The sequence below is a fragment of the Saccharomyces mikatae genome (genome assembly GCF_947241705.1).
Source record: "Saccharomyces mikatae IFO 1815 strain IFO1815 genome assembly, chromosome: 13".
Taxonomy (NCBI): domain Eukaryota; kingdom Fungi; phylum Ascomycota; class Saccharomycetes; order Saccharomycetales; family Saccharomycetaceae; genus Saccharomyces; species Saccharomyces mikatae.
The window spans coordinates 279,310-297,726 of NC_079268.1; the positions used below are offsets into that span (position 1 = coordinate 279,310).

Genomic DNA, 18,417 nt, shown 5'->3' on the forward strand with positions numbered 1-18,417 from the left:
TAGAAGAGCATATGATTAGCATGACTACGAAAAAAACCACTAACGAACCCTGATTAACAACATCAAGTTTCAGATAGAAGGAATATGTCCTCTTCTATATTGGGTATAATTGGTTCACGAAAGTCGTTAGGTATACTGACGGTTGGACTAGGAAGATCAGTCTCATTACCGTGTACCTTCCTGTTGAAACGTTCAGAAGCTTTCGGAGTAAGCTTACACAGATATGTACATAGTACCCAAACGAAGAGCCATTTAATATTTTTAATGAAGAATAATGATATGACGCCTTTCCAGCGATTCACAGTAAAAGTACTTAAAGAGCAGTGCAAATCGAGAGGCTTAAAAATATCTGGTCGAAAATCCGACCTATTACAAAGGCTTATCACGTACGATTCCTATTCACATACGAAAAGAAGCATAAAGGTAGATGGAGGCAGAAAAGACACATTAATAAATGAACGAATCAAAATTGATCGATCATTACTTCCTGAAAAAATGTCAAAAACCATTGAAAAGAAGTATTCTTCAGTGCAGAAATTACCGGATGTTCAACCCCCCTATGAAGTTCATTTACACTTACAACCACGGGATAGAATATTTTTGATAGGATTTTTTATGTTATCATGCATTTGGTGGAACCTCGAAACCCAGGAATCTGAACCTACCATTAGCCGTTAGCAGTACAATTCTGACACTGTAATTACTTGAACTGTATATTCTTTCATAATCTATTAAGACTTTTTTACTTCACAAACTTCACGACGTTCAATATGTCCTAGTTCCAGATCATCTTGGTATTGCCGTCACTTTCGCCTAAAGTGTGCGCCTTAACAAAAATACGCCAGAAGAAAAAGTAAAGAAGGAAAGCACTATGAAGACAGGGTGGCCACCGCTTCTTTTCACTCAATTAGTTGGTGATAAAATAGTAAAAGCGATTAATCTTGAATTCTGGAAAGGACGCTTGGGGTAAAATAATAATGGATAGTTACAAAGAGAGTGATCCTTGGAATACCAGCTCTAATGCGTGGAAGAAAGATGACGATCCTGTCGTTCCTACCATCAATAGTGATTCTGATTTTAACAGGATCTCCAGCGAATTTAATACTCTGAATATTTCAGCATCGCTGGAACCTAATGAGGAAGATACTGGGTTTTTACCAGCAGATGATGTGGTTGAAGAAAGTATCTGGGATGATAATAGAAATACTCTTGGTGGAGGCGGTATACACCGGACTTCCAGTATAATGACTAACGAAACGGTTGCAGACCAGAATGATGCTGAAAATTCGAACTCAGAAGAAACTGAAACTGATATATATGATTGGTCCAATAATATTAGAAGAACATACAGACCTCTAGCTGCTGACATTATCACAATCGAGGAGATACCTGAAAGAGAGGGTTTACTGTTTAAGCACGCAAATTATCTAGTGAAACACCTTATTGCTCTACCAGGCACTTCTCCTTCCGAAGATCGTACTGTCATAAGGAGATATTCTGATTTTTTATGGCTAAAAGAAGTTCTTTTGAAAAGGTACCCTTTTAGAATGATCCCTGAACTGCCTCCTAAAAGAATTGGATCTCAAAGTGCGGATCAGATTTTTCTGAAGAAAAGGAAAATAGGATTGTCTAGATTCATCAATTTAGTAATGAAGCACCCTAAATTAAGCAATGATGATTTGGTATTAACATTTTTAACCGTGCGCACTGACTTAACAAGTTGGAGAAAACAAGCAACCTATGATACGTCAAATGAATTCACTGATAAAAAGATATCACAAGAATTTATGAAAATGTGGAAAAAAGAGTTTGCAGAACATTGGAACCAGGCCGCATCTTGTATTGACACTTCTATGGATCTATGGTACAGAATTACGCTACTTTTAGAAAGACATGAAAAAAGAATTACGCAAATGGTTCACGAAAGGAACTTCTTTGAAACGCTAGTGGACAATTTTGGCGAAATAACTCCAAAGCTATATCCAGTCCAACAAAACAGTACCATATTGGACATTAATAACAATTTAAGTATAATTAAAAAACACCTAGAAACTACAAGTAACATCTGTACACAGGAAACAGAAGAAGTATCGGAAAAACTGTCCCCCAAATTCAAGATTTTCACAGACATCTTACTCTCTTTGAGAAGTTTGTTTGAAAGATACAAAATCATGGCTGCGAATAACGTGGTTCAATTACAAAGCCATGTTGAATTAAATAAAGAGAAATTGGAATCAATGAAGGGGAAGCCAGATGTCAGCGGAGCTGAGTATGATAGGATAAAAAAAATCATCCAGAAGGATAGAAGGAGTATAATAGAGCAGTCCAATAGGGCTTGGCTGATCAGGCAGTGTATTTTAGAGGAATTCACGATTTTCCAAGAAACTCAATTTTTAATAACACGTGCCTTTCAAGACTGGGCAAAATTAAACTCTAATTATGCCGGTCTCAAACTGAACGAGTGGGAAAAGTTAGTTACAAGCGTCATGGATATGCCTATCACTCGTGAATAAAGTCTATGGTATAAACCATAACAAGTCTCACTTTGGTACTTTACTGTGGTGCCTACTGTGACGATAGTAGAGGAGTTTCATGAGATCTATTTGATGTGATAAACCGAAACAGTTGGATATATAGAATAAGTATATGTACCATTATGAATCGTTTCATTTGCTTTTCGTTTCAAAAAATCTCCTTTAGGTATAATGTGTGATGCCTAATTCGCATTCTTGGGTTGTTTTATATTTTGTAACTGATAGGCCTATGATTACTTGAATGACCCAGCTCGATTACATGGTTAAGTAACTATGCTCATTAATACAAAAGATGGCGATTTTTCAGTGCATATTGTTCGTCATAAATGATCTTGACGTGAAAACTGAATGAGTTGTACATACATATTTGGAAGGAGATTCTCATGAACATGTAGCAATTCAAATGGAAGACTTTTTTGGTCAAAACACCATATAACCTCGTTTCCACTGATCATTTAACAAGTTTTTATTCATTCGAAGCACATATATTGTCTTTCAGGTTCATTAAATAATGGCAAATTCGCCGAAGAGACCATCTGATGGCACTGGAGTGCCAGCATCGAACAAACCCCAATATCAACATACTGTACCAGGGACGAAACCAGCATTTAATTTATCGCCAAGTAATACCAGTGATTTATCCCATAGGTTTTCATCACCCAATCATATAAAATCAATCACGGGTGTATCTGCCGCACGTCATAATCCAATAGGTAGGACGGATGATCCTTCTCTTCCTAAGAATGTACCACCCACCACCAACTTGAGAAGTGAAAGCAATGGAAATACTAGTGATGCTTTTTCTAGTCCTGTCGGGCTAGCTCTACCAAAGAAAGATGATAAAAAGAAAAATAAAAGCACAGGCAAAGCGGATTCTAAGGATGGAACAGGCAAAACCTCCGCTTTCCCAGGACAAAATGCCCAACAACAATCGGATCCAAACAAAATGCAAGATGTTCTATTTTCTGCAGGTATCGATGTCAGGGAGGAGGAAGCGCTTTTGAATTCTTCTATTAATGCTTCTAAATCCCAAGTTCAAATAAACAACGTGAAGGTTCCTAACCATTTACCGTTCCTTCACCCCGAACAAGTTTCTAACTATATGAAAAAAGTTGGAAAAGAACAAAACTTTAACCTGACCCCTACGAAGAATCCGGAAATTTTGGATATGATGTCAAGCGCCTGCGAAAACTATATGAGAGATATTCTAACAAATGCTATTGTCATTTCCCGACATAGAAGAAAAGCAGTTAAGATAAATTCGGGCAGAAGAAGTGAGGTTTCTATGGCTTTAAGAGCTATTGCGCTAATTCAGAAAAAGGAAGAAGAGAGGCGTGTAAAAAAGAGAATTGCATTAGGACTTGAGAAAGAAGATTATGAAAATAAAATCGATTCCGAAGAAACACTACACAGGGCCTCAAACGTCACTGCCGGGCTTAGAGCCGGTAGTAAAAAGCAATATGGTTGGCTAACTTCATCAGTCAATAAACCGACGTCCCTGGGAGCAAAATCTTCAGGTAAGGTCGCCTCCGACATCACAGCTAGAGGAGAAAGTGGACTAAAGTTTAGAGAAGCTAGAGAGGAGCCTGGTATAGTAATGAGGGACTTACTATTCGCACTCGAAAATAGGCGAAATGGTGTTCAGACCATTATTTCAAAGGGCTACGCCAAGATCAGAGATTAAGTGCCCATCTTTTCTATTATTCGTAATAATTAAAGATATAGTTGTTTAAATAAACTCTGATATGAGAGCATAAGATTGACAAGAAAAGGATTTTACTATAAGAAAACGGTAATCCATATCATTTATCAGTTATTGAAGACCATCCTATCTTTCTTTGTCTGCTTAGGTACAGAATAAAGAAAATGTTTTGAGAACAGTCATTATTCGCCAATTGCAGCAAAGTCTTCATATTAATATACATTGAATACATGAAGTTCGTCATTATCTTTTCTTTTATAAACTGTTATATACATTTTCCTTATAGAAATTTTCTAAATCAGTCCGAATACTGCTGTTATTGCACCTAACAAGCTCATGAAGGTATTAATGTTCGCATAGGAAATGGCGGCAGCATTTGCTTTGCTTCCTGTTGAGGAAGAAGAAGAGGTTGCAGAGACAGAAACAGAAGATGGAGAGTTTGAGTTTGAGTTTGAAGTGGTGTTTGATGAAGAAGTTAAGTTTGAGGTACCATTTGATGAAGCGGATGTTGTTGAGTTGGATGTACTATTTACGGAGCTTGATGAACCTAGGAGAGCCATTATTGGAATACCATCAGTAGCCTCGGAGATTGCGGAGGCGATTGCACCATTTTGATATGTACCGTTACGAGATAATTCAGAATTAGTCGAGGTACTTAACTTACCATCCCAACAGTAATCAGTGAAGCATTTGGTACACTCGGAGGGTAAGGTGGCATTTAAACTTTCTTGTTTACGCCTAATAATAGCACAACCGATACAACCTAAAAATCCAGAGTCATCAGTAAGGTTACCCATTGTAGCAGCTTCGAAACCATTTCTGATCATTCCAAGTCGTTCGGTGATATTGTAGTTCATCTTCAAAGTACTCTGATTACCATTGAATGAATGTTTTGTGTGTGGAATATATACAACTAAAGGTGGAATATATTCCAAATCTGTTAAGTTCGTTGCGTCACAACCAAAAAAAGTTGGCTTGTTGGTTAAGCCCAAGTTAAGAAAGGTATTCACATCTGGAACATATGGAAAAGCCATCCCTTTACCTTGCTTAGAAAATTGACGCTCATAAGTATTAGTCATGCAGACACCACTTGGCCATGATTCGTCAGTATTGTCGGATATATCCAAAGCAAACACCACATCTAAGTCACGTTCCTTCTTGATCAACGGGACTAGCGGCAAATTTTGACCATCTTCACCACCATCCACTAAGAACAAATCATCGGCGTCAACAATACTGGAGGTATAATTACGGTCAACAAACTCTGTATCTTTGAAGGGATTTGGAGCGTAAATGGCAATATCATCATCATCTTGGGATAGATTATTGACGTGTTGGTTGGCAAAATTGTTAATAATTTTGTAATAGGTTGAAGTAGTGGCTTCTAAGGAAAATTCGTTAAATAAACTTGCGGAGGTAGCAATAACAAATCCAGCATTATCGTAACCAGAGACGCACTGGTCCTTGTTGACTGGTTTACCGTTTGTGACTTTGGTACCTAAATACTTCACGTCCGTAAAAGCATTCAACGAAGGATCCCAAGAACCCATTTCGAATGGGGTGAACTCGAAAAGGGTGGCATTCAAGTTGATCACGGTGGTGCCTGGGTATCTACCATCTGCAACAGTGATTGGTAAGGGCATTTCACCGTTTTTGAATACATCAACATCTCTCAAAGAAGACCAGGTTAAAGCAGAACCAGCATTTGGCATGCTTGGGAAAAAGTTGTAAGAAAGTGCGCGGCCCCATAAATCTGACAGGGATATATTGAAACCTGCGTTGGATTTGGCCTGCACTTCTTGAACAATAGACTCCCATCTTTCAATAGTATAAGTCATGTTAGAACCACCTGGGTTTACAATCGATTTTGTGATGTTCCAGATGGAATCGCTTTCGCTCATATGATCTACAATTTCTTGTACAGATGTCCAATTGTTCCATGCCAAAGTGCCTGTCAACCAGTTTCCACCTGATAAGCCAGATAGATACGTGGAACTTTGTAGCAACCCACCAAGACCATGGTCGTTAGCACCATCAGTACGATTGTCCATAGCAGCAATCATACCCGCACCACCTAACATAGCACGGTAACCACCACCAGAGCATGCAATGCCAATTTTTGGTACATTGGAAGAGTTACTACCGAAAAGAGTGGATAGTAAAGAAGTATCACTAAAGTTAGAAGTAGCCCTGCTTAAGAATGAATGTAAAGCTTCCGTGGTGTGAGTATCTCTCTTACTTAACCAATCTGTTTCAGCGGTAGATAGACCAGATGCGTTCCTAACTAAAGAGGTACCATCGTCAGGACAAGAGATCTTTGATGGAGCGTAACCATCACCAGTAGCCGACGATGAATCTGTAGCGAGTGAAAGTCCAGAAATCAGCGAACTAACTAGAAATATATCCTGTAGTTTCATCAGCGTAAGAATTATTACTTTATTAGTGCGCGTAAAATCTTAATCTGTTTCTAACACTTGGTATGGCTTGAAAGGATTTGCATAACAAGACTAATAAGATGTGGGACATTTCTGATGCCTTATAAAACTAACTCAATGTGGCCATATATAAGCTATACTCTAACTCGCTTGAGATATCAAAAACGAAAACCTGAGCTTATATTTTTTACCTTTTTTGAATTTTTTTCGCTTCCTTTTGTTTTTTTTTCACTTTCTTCTGTTGGTAAACAATGCCAAGATGGAGAACATGCGAGAGAAAGGTCCGCAGGGTAGAAATTGTTGAAAAAGGCAACAAACGCGTCCCTTTGTAGGCTCTTTTCTATGTATACGAGCCGAAGAAAACCTTATTTCCCAGTTCAACCAGGCCGGCTGTATTTGGTACCACGGTAACTTAGTTGAAGGCACTGCCGTCAATAAATATGTCCTTAAGGTACTCGTGGAAATCATCTATTGTATACGCCCTTTGTCGTACAACTAGACTGGGGCATCTCCAATCCACCTTCAAGCAAAAAATCAAAATTGAGAGAAGTAAACGGTTCCTTTTTAATGAGAGGTGCAGAGGTGTGGTTTCGCATGCAGAGGTATCAATCGCACCTGCAAAGCCTTATCTCAAACATTGGATTTGGTATGTATGCATATACGTTCAAAGAAAGTACTGCTGTGAATGTACGTACATATACATACATATGTAGAAAAGGTACTGATATGTAGGTATTTATATTCGCAATGTTCTGAGGGTTTGCAAAAAATAGTACAAGAGAGGCGATATGCGCTTCGGATCTTGTGTACTGCTTATTTGCTATCCATTTAGAAATAGTTAGTGACAAGACGAGGACTTATATTAGACCAAAGACGGCACTTATAACACTCAACACCCCCATAAAAGTATTCGTGTTTAGGTCAGAATAGTTAATTATAGCATTGGCCGCATTTTTCTTGTGAGTGGAAGACCCAGAGGTGGAGGCGGAGGCGGAGGTAGCAACAACGGAGCCAGATATGGAAGTAGAAGAATAATCATCATTACCTATGCCTGAAACAGACTTGTTGTCAATTGTACCATTCCAACAATAGTTGGTAAAACACTGGCTACATTCAGAAGGTAATGTGGCATTTAGGCTTTGTTGCTTACGTCTAATGATGGCACAACCGATACAGCCTAAGAAATCAGAATCATCAGTAAAATTTCCCATTGTGGCAGCTTCAAACCCGTTTTTTATCATACCAAGGCGTTCTGAATCAGAGTATGACATCTTAAAAGTACTTTGGTTACCATTGAACGAATGCCTTGAATTTGGAATGTAAACAATCAATGGTGGAATATACTCCAAGTCTGTCAAATTCGTTGCGTCACAACCAAAAAATGTTGGCTTTTTGTTCATTCCCAAGTTGACGAATGTGTTTACATCTGGAACATATGGGAAGGACAAATTGAGACCTTGACTACCAAATTGACGCTGGTAGGTATTAACTAATGAGGCACCATCTGGCCAATAGTCGTTAGTATCAGCAGAATTGTCTAACGCAAAAATAATGTCTACTTCACGTTCTTTTTGTAACAATGGGACTAATGGAATGTTTTGATTATCTTCACCACCATCAACCAAGAATAGATAATCAGATTCAATAATACTGGAAGTCGCGTTTTTTTGAAGGTAATCAGCTTCTTTGAATGGATTTGGGGCGTAAATCGCAATATCATTACTATTGTCGGATATATCTTTTAAGAAATCAGCGGCTAAATTAGCGATGAATGATGGTAAACCGGTGGAGTTCAATTGTAATAAGAATTGATTAAACAAAGTAGATGAAGTGGCAGTTATGAAACCGGTGTTGTCAAAACCAGCAATACATTTGCCCTTATTAACTGGTTTACCCTTTGTAACATTGGTACCTAGATACTTTATATCGGTAAATGCGTTTAATGTAGGATCCCAAGAGCCCATCTCAAATGGATTGAACTCGAAAAGAGTGGCATTTAGGTTGATCACGGTAGTACCCGGGTACCTACCATCCGCGACAGAAATAGGGAATGGCATTTCTGCATTCTTGAAAACGTCTGCCTCCCTTAAAGTTGACCATGTGTATCCTACACCACCATGGTACAAGTCCGGCCAAAAATTATAGGAAAGAGCGCGGCCCCAAACATCTGCCAAAGAAATATTGAAACCGGCATCTTGCTTAGCCTGCACATCGTCTGATATATCGTCCCATCTGCTCCCAGTCTTAAAGATGTTGATTCCGCCCGGAGTAAGAATCGAATGGGAAATGTCCCAGATTGAATTGGATTCTGTCATATTATCCACTATATCTTGCACAGAAGTCCAGTTGTTCCACGCCAAAGAACTCGTCAACCAGTTACCCCCTGACAGACCCGCCAGGTAAGTTGCGCCTTGCAGCAACCCACCAAGACCATGGTCGTTAGCACCATCCGTTCGATTGTCCATAGCAGCAATCATACCGGCACCGGACAACATGGCACGGTAACCACCACCGGAACAGGCTACAGCAACCTTAGGCATGTTGGAAGAGTTACTACCAAAAAGAGTAGAGAGCAACGAATTGTCGCTGAAGTTCGAAGTGGCCCTGTTCAAGAAAGAATGCAAAGCTTCCTTAGTGTATGCATCCCTCTTCTTCAGCCATTCAGTTTCGTTCTTTGATAGACTGGAGGCTTCTCTAACCAACTCGATATCATCATCGCAAGTTACGTTGGCAGGGACGTAACTATTACTGGGTGACCAAGCATCAACATTCTCTGTTAGCGCTGTCAACACCGTAGCAGAGACTAACAGACTCTGCAACTTCATTGTTTAATTTGTTTTCCTTTACCTTTGCTTCGCTTTTAACGATGGCCTCGTTTATTATTTGTTGTAAGGAGAGAAAAGAAAGAAAAAAGGTATGAAATAGAAAATAATGGATAGCTAAATAGTTTTAAACTTTCAGATGTGAAGCCGTATAGCAAAGAGACGGTCTTGTTATTTTACAGCGTTAGTGTCTTTATATATTGAACGCAAGGGTTTCTTAAGCAGCGAGAATGAAATATAGAAATTAAGTCATCTCGCAAGTAGTAGTAGTAGCAGTAGTAGGAGGTGTCTTCGTAAGCTTTACCTAACTAAGAAAATGTGCGCGAATAAGACGGACAAGTTGCTGTTGACCGGATAAAGTTATTTCCCGTTGTAGATAAGTGTGAACCGCATACCCGCGGGGGGAGGGCTAAGTTAAGGACGGACATTTTGGGTCTTTCCGTTGGAAGTCCGAGCAAAGAACCCATACACCACTTCAGTGAGCCTCTCTTTTAGCAGAATACGCAAGCCCTTTCAAAGAAATAGCACGTCAGGGCCCACTGCGCCGCTATTACGCAGGGCAGTTTCGGGACGATAGGGGCTGAAAACATGCGACTCCAATCAAAGTAGGTAGTCGGTGAGAACACTTTTGACAGTTGTTTGTAAGTGGCTTCCACTGTCGTGTGCCCATATTTCAGCATTGTATTGAACATTTGAAAGAGGTGGGCAGCCACCAGGTGCTACAAGAGTTCGTCAGGGTTTAAGGAAAGAGGGGTAACTATGTTGGTCTCCATATTGGAGCTTTATGGGAGCAAATTGGATTGCTTCACCACGTTAATGTGTTAGCAGGCGCAGCAATGACGACTCCAAATGAGAAAAAAATGGTATTCGGAGTACTGGTACTGCCTTGTGCTTTGCCGGTACGGTAAACAATAGGCCGAAGCGAGTTTGATTGCCTGCAAAAAACTTCGCTCAGGTGGAAAGCTATGTTTCCTTTAGGGGCAAGAACATTGTGACTTCTGTATAGGACGAAGACGGATCATGTGCCTTTCTTTTAATCTCAACGATGTAAGGCACTGCTTCATTGGAAGAAGATTGCGGGAACTCATTTTATTCTTGAATTAGTTTTGTATTTAATTCAAACGTAGGTTTGACACATTTTGTTTTTCCTCTTTTTTCCATTACAAATCATGCAGAAGGCGGAGAAATTGCGGTTTGGCTGATGATTCAAACGTGCACAAGTCATATAGTTTTTTTGTACTTTTCTATGTTTGTGAAGCATGAAATTACAAGTTAGCTTGGGGGTAAGATGAAAGGCAGCTTTTGTAAGCCTTCATGGGGTCGATGACTAAAAAGTGCTTTTATAGGAGCCGCTCGATAGGCCGACGCCACAGTTGGTCGATAACACCGAAATACGCATATTGAAAAACGTCGAGATATAAAAAGAATGAATGAGTGTGGCAGCCGCAGGTCAACAAAAATCAGAAAACACTAAGCTAGAAAGACTGAAAATGGTGCAAGTATACATCCATGATAACAAGGACGACTCCGATTATCGCGCACCCCACGATTCTGGAACGGAACTTTCCTTGGATGAACTAGCCAAATTGGGTGTGATTTATAAATACTGTGCAAATGAGGAGGAAGTGGACGAAATAGCCGAGGAAAGAAAATATAAAAATAGAGATGTGGTTGATATTCATAAAGGTTCTTTCAAAAGTGAAACAGATTTCAATGAAAAATTAGCGATGTTCTACAAGGAACATCTACATGAAGACGAAGAAATTAGATATTGCCTTGAAGGCACAGGATATTTCGATGTCAGAGATTCTTCTACACCGGAAAACTGGATCAGGTGCTTAGTGGAGCCGGGAGATCTACTAATTCTTCCGCCTGGCATTTATCATCGTTTCACCTTGACGACTAGCAATCACATCAAGGCTTTGAGGTTATTTAAGGACGAACCAAAGTGGCAAGCTATTAACAGATCAACTCGGGCAGATTCGTTGCCCGTACGCAAAGACTATATTGCCCAGATCAATCAGTACTAATACTGTTACTATAATATAACATTCTTAATATCTTCTCTATATGTTTGAAGGTGGCGCAGGGTGACTATTCGTCATAAACGATCTTTCGATCTGTGAATATGGAAAGGGAAAACACCAAAACTGGAAAAAGAAACGCTGAGAGTTGAACTATTTCCGTATTATTTTATATCTAGATGATGGTGAAATATTCATTACATTCTTCATTTATCTCCATACTTCTATGGAGCATAGTGAAAAGTATAGACTACAGTCGTAATAACAAAAAGCAAATCTCTACCATCATCCATAAACTTCGACGACACCGCAAGCCAAAAACGATACGACATCTAATATTTTTGATTTGGTTTCAACGCCCACTTTTTTTATACAAAACTATACGCATATAGTTGCATTCCTTTTTTTATAAACCCAAAAAAATTAACTTATACCGTTCATAGATAAAACTGGAGGATGTCAATCACGACAACGGCAGGTGCTACTTTGATAGGGAACGTTCCAGCCGCTACTTCTAAAGTTGCGACATATGATATGAGTGATACCATATACTCGTACCTACCCAAAGTTGATCAATTTTATATTCCTGAATGGCTTACAATGCAATTTATCGCCAACAATCTGATCAGTTTCACCCCCCTATTCTCTTATGGTACCACGATCATTAGCATCGAGAAATGTAAGACTGCTTTGGGGTTTTCCATAGATATATGTGCCACAATGTTGATCGCTAGTATTTTAAGGATATCTTATTACCTCATTACACCATACGAAATTACTTTGCTGAGACAGTCATTGGTGATGATTTTTATTCAACTGATCTTGCTAAGAACAAGTTTAAAGTATAGACCTGATGAATACAAGTACCAAAATCTAACCGATGTAGAGTCACTGTCACATTTGATTCACGACATATGGTTCGAGTTTTTTAGTTGCATTAATAGACCGAAATTTCTAAGTGAAGATTGGAAGAACTTGATACGGTCACTATCTTTCACAAACCTGTTGAAATTTTCATTCAAAATTTTCTTGGCATTCTTTTACAAAATTTTAAAATTCTTTGACCCTAATTTTAAAAGAATTGGAGCATTTTGGCAGTGGGATAACGATAAAAACTTCTGGAGATTCTTAGCCCTTTTTGCAACTGTCCAATTACTAGTCACTTTTTTCATTTCTAACATCTTAAATTGGGATTCACTAGCACAAGGACTAGGTTCTATCATAGGATCGTTGGGTTTATTGGTAGAGTCCCTTTTACCATTACCACAAATTGCTATTCTTTACAAATTGAAATCGGTCCAAGGTTTCAAATTAATTCTGTTAGTAAGCTGGCTTTGTGGCGATACGTTGAAAATCACGTACCTGATATTTGGCGCAAAAAATATATCTGCCTTATTTGTCATTTTTGCATTATTCCAGATGTCATTAGATTTTTACATTGGTGGTCAATACATTTATTATAGATACTACTATCCAAAGCTAAGGCATCAACACCATCCCAATGACAGTAATGCGCCCTCGGATGAAGATGAGAGCGAAATGTACGAGTTGGATCTTTTTAATACCTTACAAAAAGATGTCGAAAAGGCCTTAAAACACGATAGTAATAATACGTCAGATTCACCTCAAAATGATCAAGTCGGTAAATCTCAGGAACACGCGGTAACAGTATAAATATTTTTCGGGTTTGCGAACAGAAAGTTGATAGAGGTTTTTATATAGTTATATGCATTCATAATTTAGTATATATATGCATGCATATCCCACGTACAACATGATTATTGTTGTAGTTCCTCTCCTTCAATATACCTCTTCTACGCTTTGTTGGAAGAAAAAGAATGATATGATCGCACTCCCACAAAAAGTTTCTTCATGAACTTACGATCTGATGATATAAACATCCAAAATGTTTGTCTCGTAGTATTCTTCTCTGGTTCACGGCCCGCGACAACAATGCCGTTTGTGGACAATGTTCAACAGTTGCTTTTAATTAATATTCTACGACATTTACATATATCTAGATAAATATTTTGTGCTACCGGCAATTCATTTCATGTCAGGCTTGAGTCTTTAAGTTAACTTGTTGGGAAAATATATCTTGAGAGATCTCTCGTATTGCTTTCATAGTGTCTGCGCACTATTTTGTAAGTTTTTCTCATTATAACTTGTATACTCTAAGACCGAAGGATCTTTTGGTTAAAAGTGCCAGAAGCCCAAAGAAACATAAATATTTGCCCCAAATTAATTTGCAAAGAGTATCATAATCGGTATGGTTTAAGTGACTTGTACACCCCCTCTAAAACACATGTGGTACCTAGGGCTTTTAGACCGAAAAAAGGTTTCTTCGGTATGAAACGTTTCACCAATTCAATGTGAAATGAACAAAGTCAAAACTTTTATCACATAGGAAAAAAGAACAAACCCTCATTTCTCTTTTGGAGCAAACGGAGAATTATATTATATTATCTAAACGAAGATAAGGTTTCGTAGTCACGAAAGATCAAACAAATTCTAGTATTGACCTGTCAATTAAGGCACAAAAAAAGTAGTACTAAAGAACTGCTATAAAGATACCGTAGAAAAAAAAAAGAACCGGGGAAAATTAATGAAAAGAATGGGTTGGACTTTCTTTTTATGTTTCTTTTCTTCCGGGCCTACTACACTTTTTCTCCACGTGGCTTTGGTTTCCCCATATTTTTCTTCATCTAAGAGAATTTGTACCATACAGAAGAAATAAGCAGCAGAGAAGAGGGGAGGAAAAAGAAAATCAAAATTTTCCGTAAAAGCAGATTCTTTTCTTTTCATTAACTACTTTCTCTCATCCCACACAAATGACACCTTAGATACGACCGTAGTATTATCATGTTTATTTTTCCCCTCACGGCGCAACCGCTAACTTAATCTAGTCTTAATGAATCCGGAGAAAAGCGGGGTCTTTTACCTGAACAAAATTTTCCGAAATCTCTCTCCTGCGGGTTTTCTTATAACTGTAAGAGGGTGGGTTTCTCCTGTTTTTCCACCATTTTAGTTTTTCGCAAGCCATGCGTGCCTTTTTGTTTTTGCGATGGCGAAGTAGGGCTGGGAAAAAAGTTAATAGCACGCCGCTCACTGATAGTAATAGGCCACACAATTGACGTGGACAACAGCATAAGTCATCCATTCTCCACATTTTTCCAAAATTCAGCAAAATCTTCATCAAACTTTGTCTTCGTCTCGATTTTATAAATGATATATAAAGCGATTACAATTCTTCATTCAAACAGATTTGAGATTGTCATTTTCTATTACTCTTATATTTAGCTTAGAAGAACAACAACAAAAAACATTACAACAAGACTTTTTAAACAAAAAAAATGTCTGAATTCGCTGCTGGCCGCATTGAAAGTGGCTCTCAACAAACTTCCGTGCACTCTACTCCAGTGGTGCAGAAATTAGAGACTGATGAGTCTCCAATTCAAACTAAATCTGAATACACTAATGCTGAACTTCCAGCAAAACCAATCTCGGCTTATTGGACTGTCATCTGTTTATGTCTAATGATTGCATTTGGTGGTTTTGTCTTTGGTTGGGACACTGGTACTATCTCTGGTTTTGTCAACCAAACCGATTTTAAAAGAAGATTTGGTCAAATGAAATCTGATGGTACTTATTATCTTTCCGATGTCAGGACTGGTTTGATTGTTGGTATTTTCAATATTGGTTGTGCTATTGGTGGGTTAACATTGGGACGCCTAGGTGATATGTATGGACGTAGAATTGGTTTAATGTGCGTCGTTTTAGTATACATCGTTGGTATTGTGATTCAAATTGCTTCTAGTGACAAATGGTACCAATATTTCATCGGCAGAATTGTCTCTGGTATGGGTGTCGGTGGTATTGCTGTTCTATCCCCAACTTTAATTTCTGAAACTGCGCCAAAACACATTAGAGGTACTTGTGTCTCTTTCTATCAACTAATGATTACTCTAGGTATTTTCTTAGGCTATTGTACCAACTATGGTACTAAGGACTACTCCAACTCAGTCCAATGGAGAGTTCCATTGGGTTTGAACTTTGCCTTTGCCATCTTCATGATCGCTGGTATGCTAATGGTTCCTGAATCTCCAAGATTTTTGGTCGAAAAAGGCAAGTACGAAGATGCTAAACGTTCTTTGGCTAAATCTAACAAAGTCACAGTTGAAGATCCAAGTATTCTTGCTGAAATGGACACAATATTGGCCAATGTGGAAATTGAGAGATTAGCCGGTAATGCTACCTGGGGAGAATTATTCTCTAGCAAGGGTGCTATTTTACCTCGTGTTATTATGGGTATTATGATTCAATCCTTACAACAATTAACTGGTAACAACTACTTCTTCTATTACGGTACCACTATTTTCAACGCTGTTGGCATGAAAGACTCCTTCCAAACATCTATTGTTTTAGGTATAGTCAACTTCGCATCCACCTTTGTCGCCTTATACACTGTCGACAAATTTGGCCGTCGTAAGTGTCTATTAGGTGGTTCTGCTACCATGGCTATTTGTTTTGTGATCTTCTCTACTGTTGGTGTCACAAGTTTATATCCACATGGTAAGGATCAACCATCTTCCAAGGCTGCTGGTAATGTCATGATTGTCTTCACCTGTTTATTCATTTTCTTCTTTGCTATTAGTTGGGCTCCAATTGCTTACGTCATTGTCGCTGAATCTTATCCTCTTCGTGTCAAAAATCGTGCTATGGCTATTGCTGTTGGTGCTAACTGGATTTGGGGTTTCTTGATTGGGTTCTTCACTCCTTTCATCACAAGTGCCATTGGTTTTTCATATGGTTATGTCTTCATGGGCTGCTTGGTATTTTCATTCTTCTACGTCTTCTTCTTTGTCTGTGAAACAAAGGGCTTAACATTAGAAGAAGTTAATGAAATGTATGTCGAAGGTATCAAACCATGGAAGTCTGGTAACTGGATCTCCAAAGAGAAGAGAGTTGCTGAGGAATAAGTAAAAGGTTGTGCTCAGTATAGCTTCATCTCCTTTTTTTTTTAAGGCTGATGGCTACTAATACTATAATAGATACTCACATAATTTTTATTTAACGATTTTTAATGATTCTTTTTATTTTATCACTGATCTATTAAAACTCTCTAAAATAGTAAGTAAACTTTGCGAAATTATTTCTTAAATGTTCTCAAATATTATGGAAATATTTCAATTATCGCTTCAAAGTCTTGATGCTATATGAAAGGGCACCAACCCGCACTAAATGTGGTATACCTTTTTCTGTAAAAAAGGATATACTAGAAGTTTTTTTCTTCGAGAATATAGGAACCCAAAATAGAAAATCGATCATCATGCATAATATTGATATATTATCATTTAATATCTTGTTTTATACGTTGTCATCCATTACTATTTTACATTAACAATGCTTGTATTTCAGTTCCCACTAACATTGATGTCTGTTTTTTTTATTAATGCCTTCCTCTTCCACCGAATATGATGATCCACTAGCGATGTGAGTAGTAGTCAATAAACGATGACTGATTTTTACTACAATAATATTATACTTTTGATTATGAAGCTCAGTTTTAGAATCTCAAGTTACGCTCATATTCAATACTAATACCTTTGATAATAACCAAAAGAAATCATATTAAATAATCTCTATAGCACAAATAAGCAAGGTATAACGAATCATTAAACGATGTTATAGTTGTAGTCATAATATCGCTAAAGTAGCCTGGTCACTTAGTAGAAGTGAATAACTATAGCGAAACCAACTATCTTTTTTTCAGCAGATTCCATATCCAAGCACTGATTCACTTTAAGGCGGAAGCACTTCTTTTTATGTTGATAATTAGTGGCGAAGTTGCAGTATTAATAAGTATTAATTAAGAAGAATGGCAGATCTTCTTATACTATATGAGATATATATATATACACGCAGATTAGTTGTATTAAATATGACCAAGATAATAATGATGAGACTATTTAGTATAGTTTTAATGTAACGACTCATTTCCTTATACATATAAATATCCAGTTAATCTTTCAACTGATAAACCTTTAACTTTACAGTGCGCACATTATCACATATATTTCTCCATCCTGAACAGTGACATTTTGTATCTGATTACTTAATATGAACACTAATTGATTGATTATGAAGAAAAAATAACTAAGCATTCTAAGAATAATGTTTTGTGAGGTTTATAACTGGTTCATAAGTCTTGTTGCATATTATATGAAGAAGAGAATAAGTTTTTGTGTCATGGTTGAAACGGAGATAAAGGTTGAGTTTGATGTAATTGTTGGGATTCCATTTTTTATAAGGTAATAATATTAGGTATGTAGATATACTAGAAGTTCTCCTCCGAAATTTAGGAATCGATAAAAGGAAATCTGCAATTCTACATAATTCTATAAACATTATTATCATCGTTTTGTATGTTGTCATTCATCATCATATTACATTATCAATCCTTGCATTTCAGCTTCCACTTATTTCGATGACAGCTTCTCATAACTTATGTCATCTTCTAACACCGTATATGATAGTGTACTAGTAATATGACCACTAGTTGATAGACCATAGTTGATTTTCATTCCAACACGCTATAAGACTGTTTCATATGTGTTTTATGAACGTTTAGAATAATGTAGTGTCATACTGACGTATACCATTTTAAGAAAAAACATTGTAACAATTTGTTTTCCGATATAGTGTAACGGCTATCACATCACGCTTTCACCGTGGAGACCGGGGTTCGACTCCCCGTATCGGAGTAATTTTTGCCTCCTCGAGGCTTCCGCGAATTTTTTTTTTTCATCTCGACAAGGTTTTTTCCGGCCAAATATGACCAATAAAAAGGATACAATTTCATGAGAATTAAACAGTTCAAGAGTTTTTGAAGAAGAAAGT

The 18,417-nt window shown here is 37.8% G+C and overlaps 8 protein-coding genes and 1 non-coding gene across 9 annotated transcripts; 7 read left to right on the forward strand and 2 right to left on the reverse strand.

Moving 5' to 3' along the window:
* Window positions 1–84: 84 nt before the first annotated feature.
* AIM34 (Aim34p) lies at window positions 85–678 on the forward strand (the record flags this gene model as incomplete). The annotated part of the gene is made up of 1 exon (XM_056224712.1): window positions 85–678. The coding sequence occupies one exon, from the start codon at window positions 85–87 to the stop codon at window positions 676–678; it is 594 nt and encodes a 197-aa protein (XP_056078602.1).
* A 299-nt stretch (window positions 679–977) lies between these two features.
* MVP1 (Mvp1p) lies at window positions 978–2,513 on the forward strand (the record flags this gene model as incomplete). The annotated part of the gene is made up of 1 exon (XM_056224713.1): window positions 978–2,513. The coding sequence occupies one exon, from the start codon at window positions 978–980 to the stop codon at window positions 2,511–2,513; it is 1,536 nt and encodes a 511-aa protein (XP_056078603.1).
* Window positions 2,514–3,045: 532 nt separating this feature from the next.
* TAF4 (Taf4p) lies at window positions 3,046–4,218 on the forward strand (the record flags this gene model as incomplete). The annotated part of the gene is made up of 1 exon (XM_056224714.1): window positions 3,046–4,218. The coding sequence occupies one exon, from the start codon at window positions 3,046–3,048 to the stop codon at window positions 4,216–4,218; it is 1,173 nt and encodes a 390-aa protein (XP_056078604.1).
* A 311-nt stretch (window positions 4,219–4,529) lies between these two features.
* On the reverse strand, window positions 4,530–6,653 carry PLB2 (lysophospholipase; the record flags this gene model as incomplete). The annotated part of the gene is made up of 1 exon (XM_056224715.1): window positions 4,530–6,653. One exon carries the CDS (start codon window positions 6,651–6,653, stop codon window positions 4,530–4,532), a length of 2,124 nt encoding a protein of 707 aa, XP_056078605.1.
* Window positions 6,654–7,528: 875 nt separating this feature from the next.
* Window positions 7,529–9,496, reverse strand: PLB1 (lysophospholipase; the record flags this gene model as incomplete). The annotated part of the gene is made up of 1 exon (XM_056224716.1): window positions 7,529–9,496. The coding sequence occupies one exon, from the start codon at window positions 9,494–9,496 to the stop codon at window positions 7,529–7,531; it is 1,968 nt and encodes a 655-aa protein (XP_056078606.1).
* Window positions 9,497–10,983: 1,487 nt separating this feature from the next.
* On the forward strand, window positions 10,984–11,523 carry ADI1 (acireductone dioxygenase (Ni2+-requiring); the record flags this gene model as incomplete). Its single annotated transcript, XM_056224717.1, has 1 exon — window positions 10,984–11,523. The coding sequence occupies one exon, from the start codon at window positions 10,984–10,986 to the stop codon at window positions 11,521–11,523; it is 540 nt and encodes a 179-aa protein (XP_056078607.1).
* A 450-nt stretch (window positions 11,524–11,973) lies between these two features.
* Window positions 11,974–13,191, forward strand: ANY1 (Any1p; the record flags this gene model as incomplete). Its single annotated transcript, XM_056224718.1, has 1 exon — window positions 11,974–13,191. The coding sequence occupies one exon, from the start codon at window positions 11,974–11,976 to the stop codon at window positions 13,189–13,191; it is 1,218 nt and encodes a 405-aa protein (XP_056078608.1).
* A 1,679-nt stretch (window positions 13,192–14,870) lies between these two features.
* On the forward strand, window positions 14,871–16,496 carry HXT2 (hexose transporter HXT2; the record flags this gene model as incomplete). Its single annotated transcript, XM_056224719.1, has 1 exon — window positions 14,871–16,496. The coding sequence occupies one exon, from the start codon at window positions 14,871–14,873 to the stop codon at window positions 16,494–16,496; it is 1,626 nt and encodes a 541-aa protein (XP_056078609.1).
* Window positions 16,497–18,209: 1,713 nt separating this feature from the next.
* Window positions 18,210–18,281, forward strand: Smki_13.trna6E. Its single transcript has one exon. It is a non-coding gene; the product is annotated as a tRNA-Glu (tRNA).
* The last annotated feature ends 136 nt before the right edge of the window (window positions 18,282–18,417 follow it).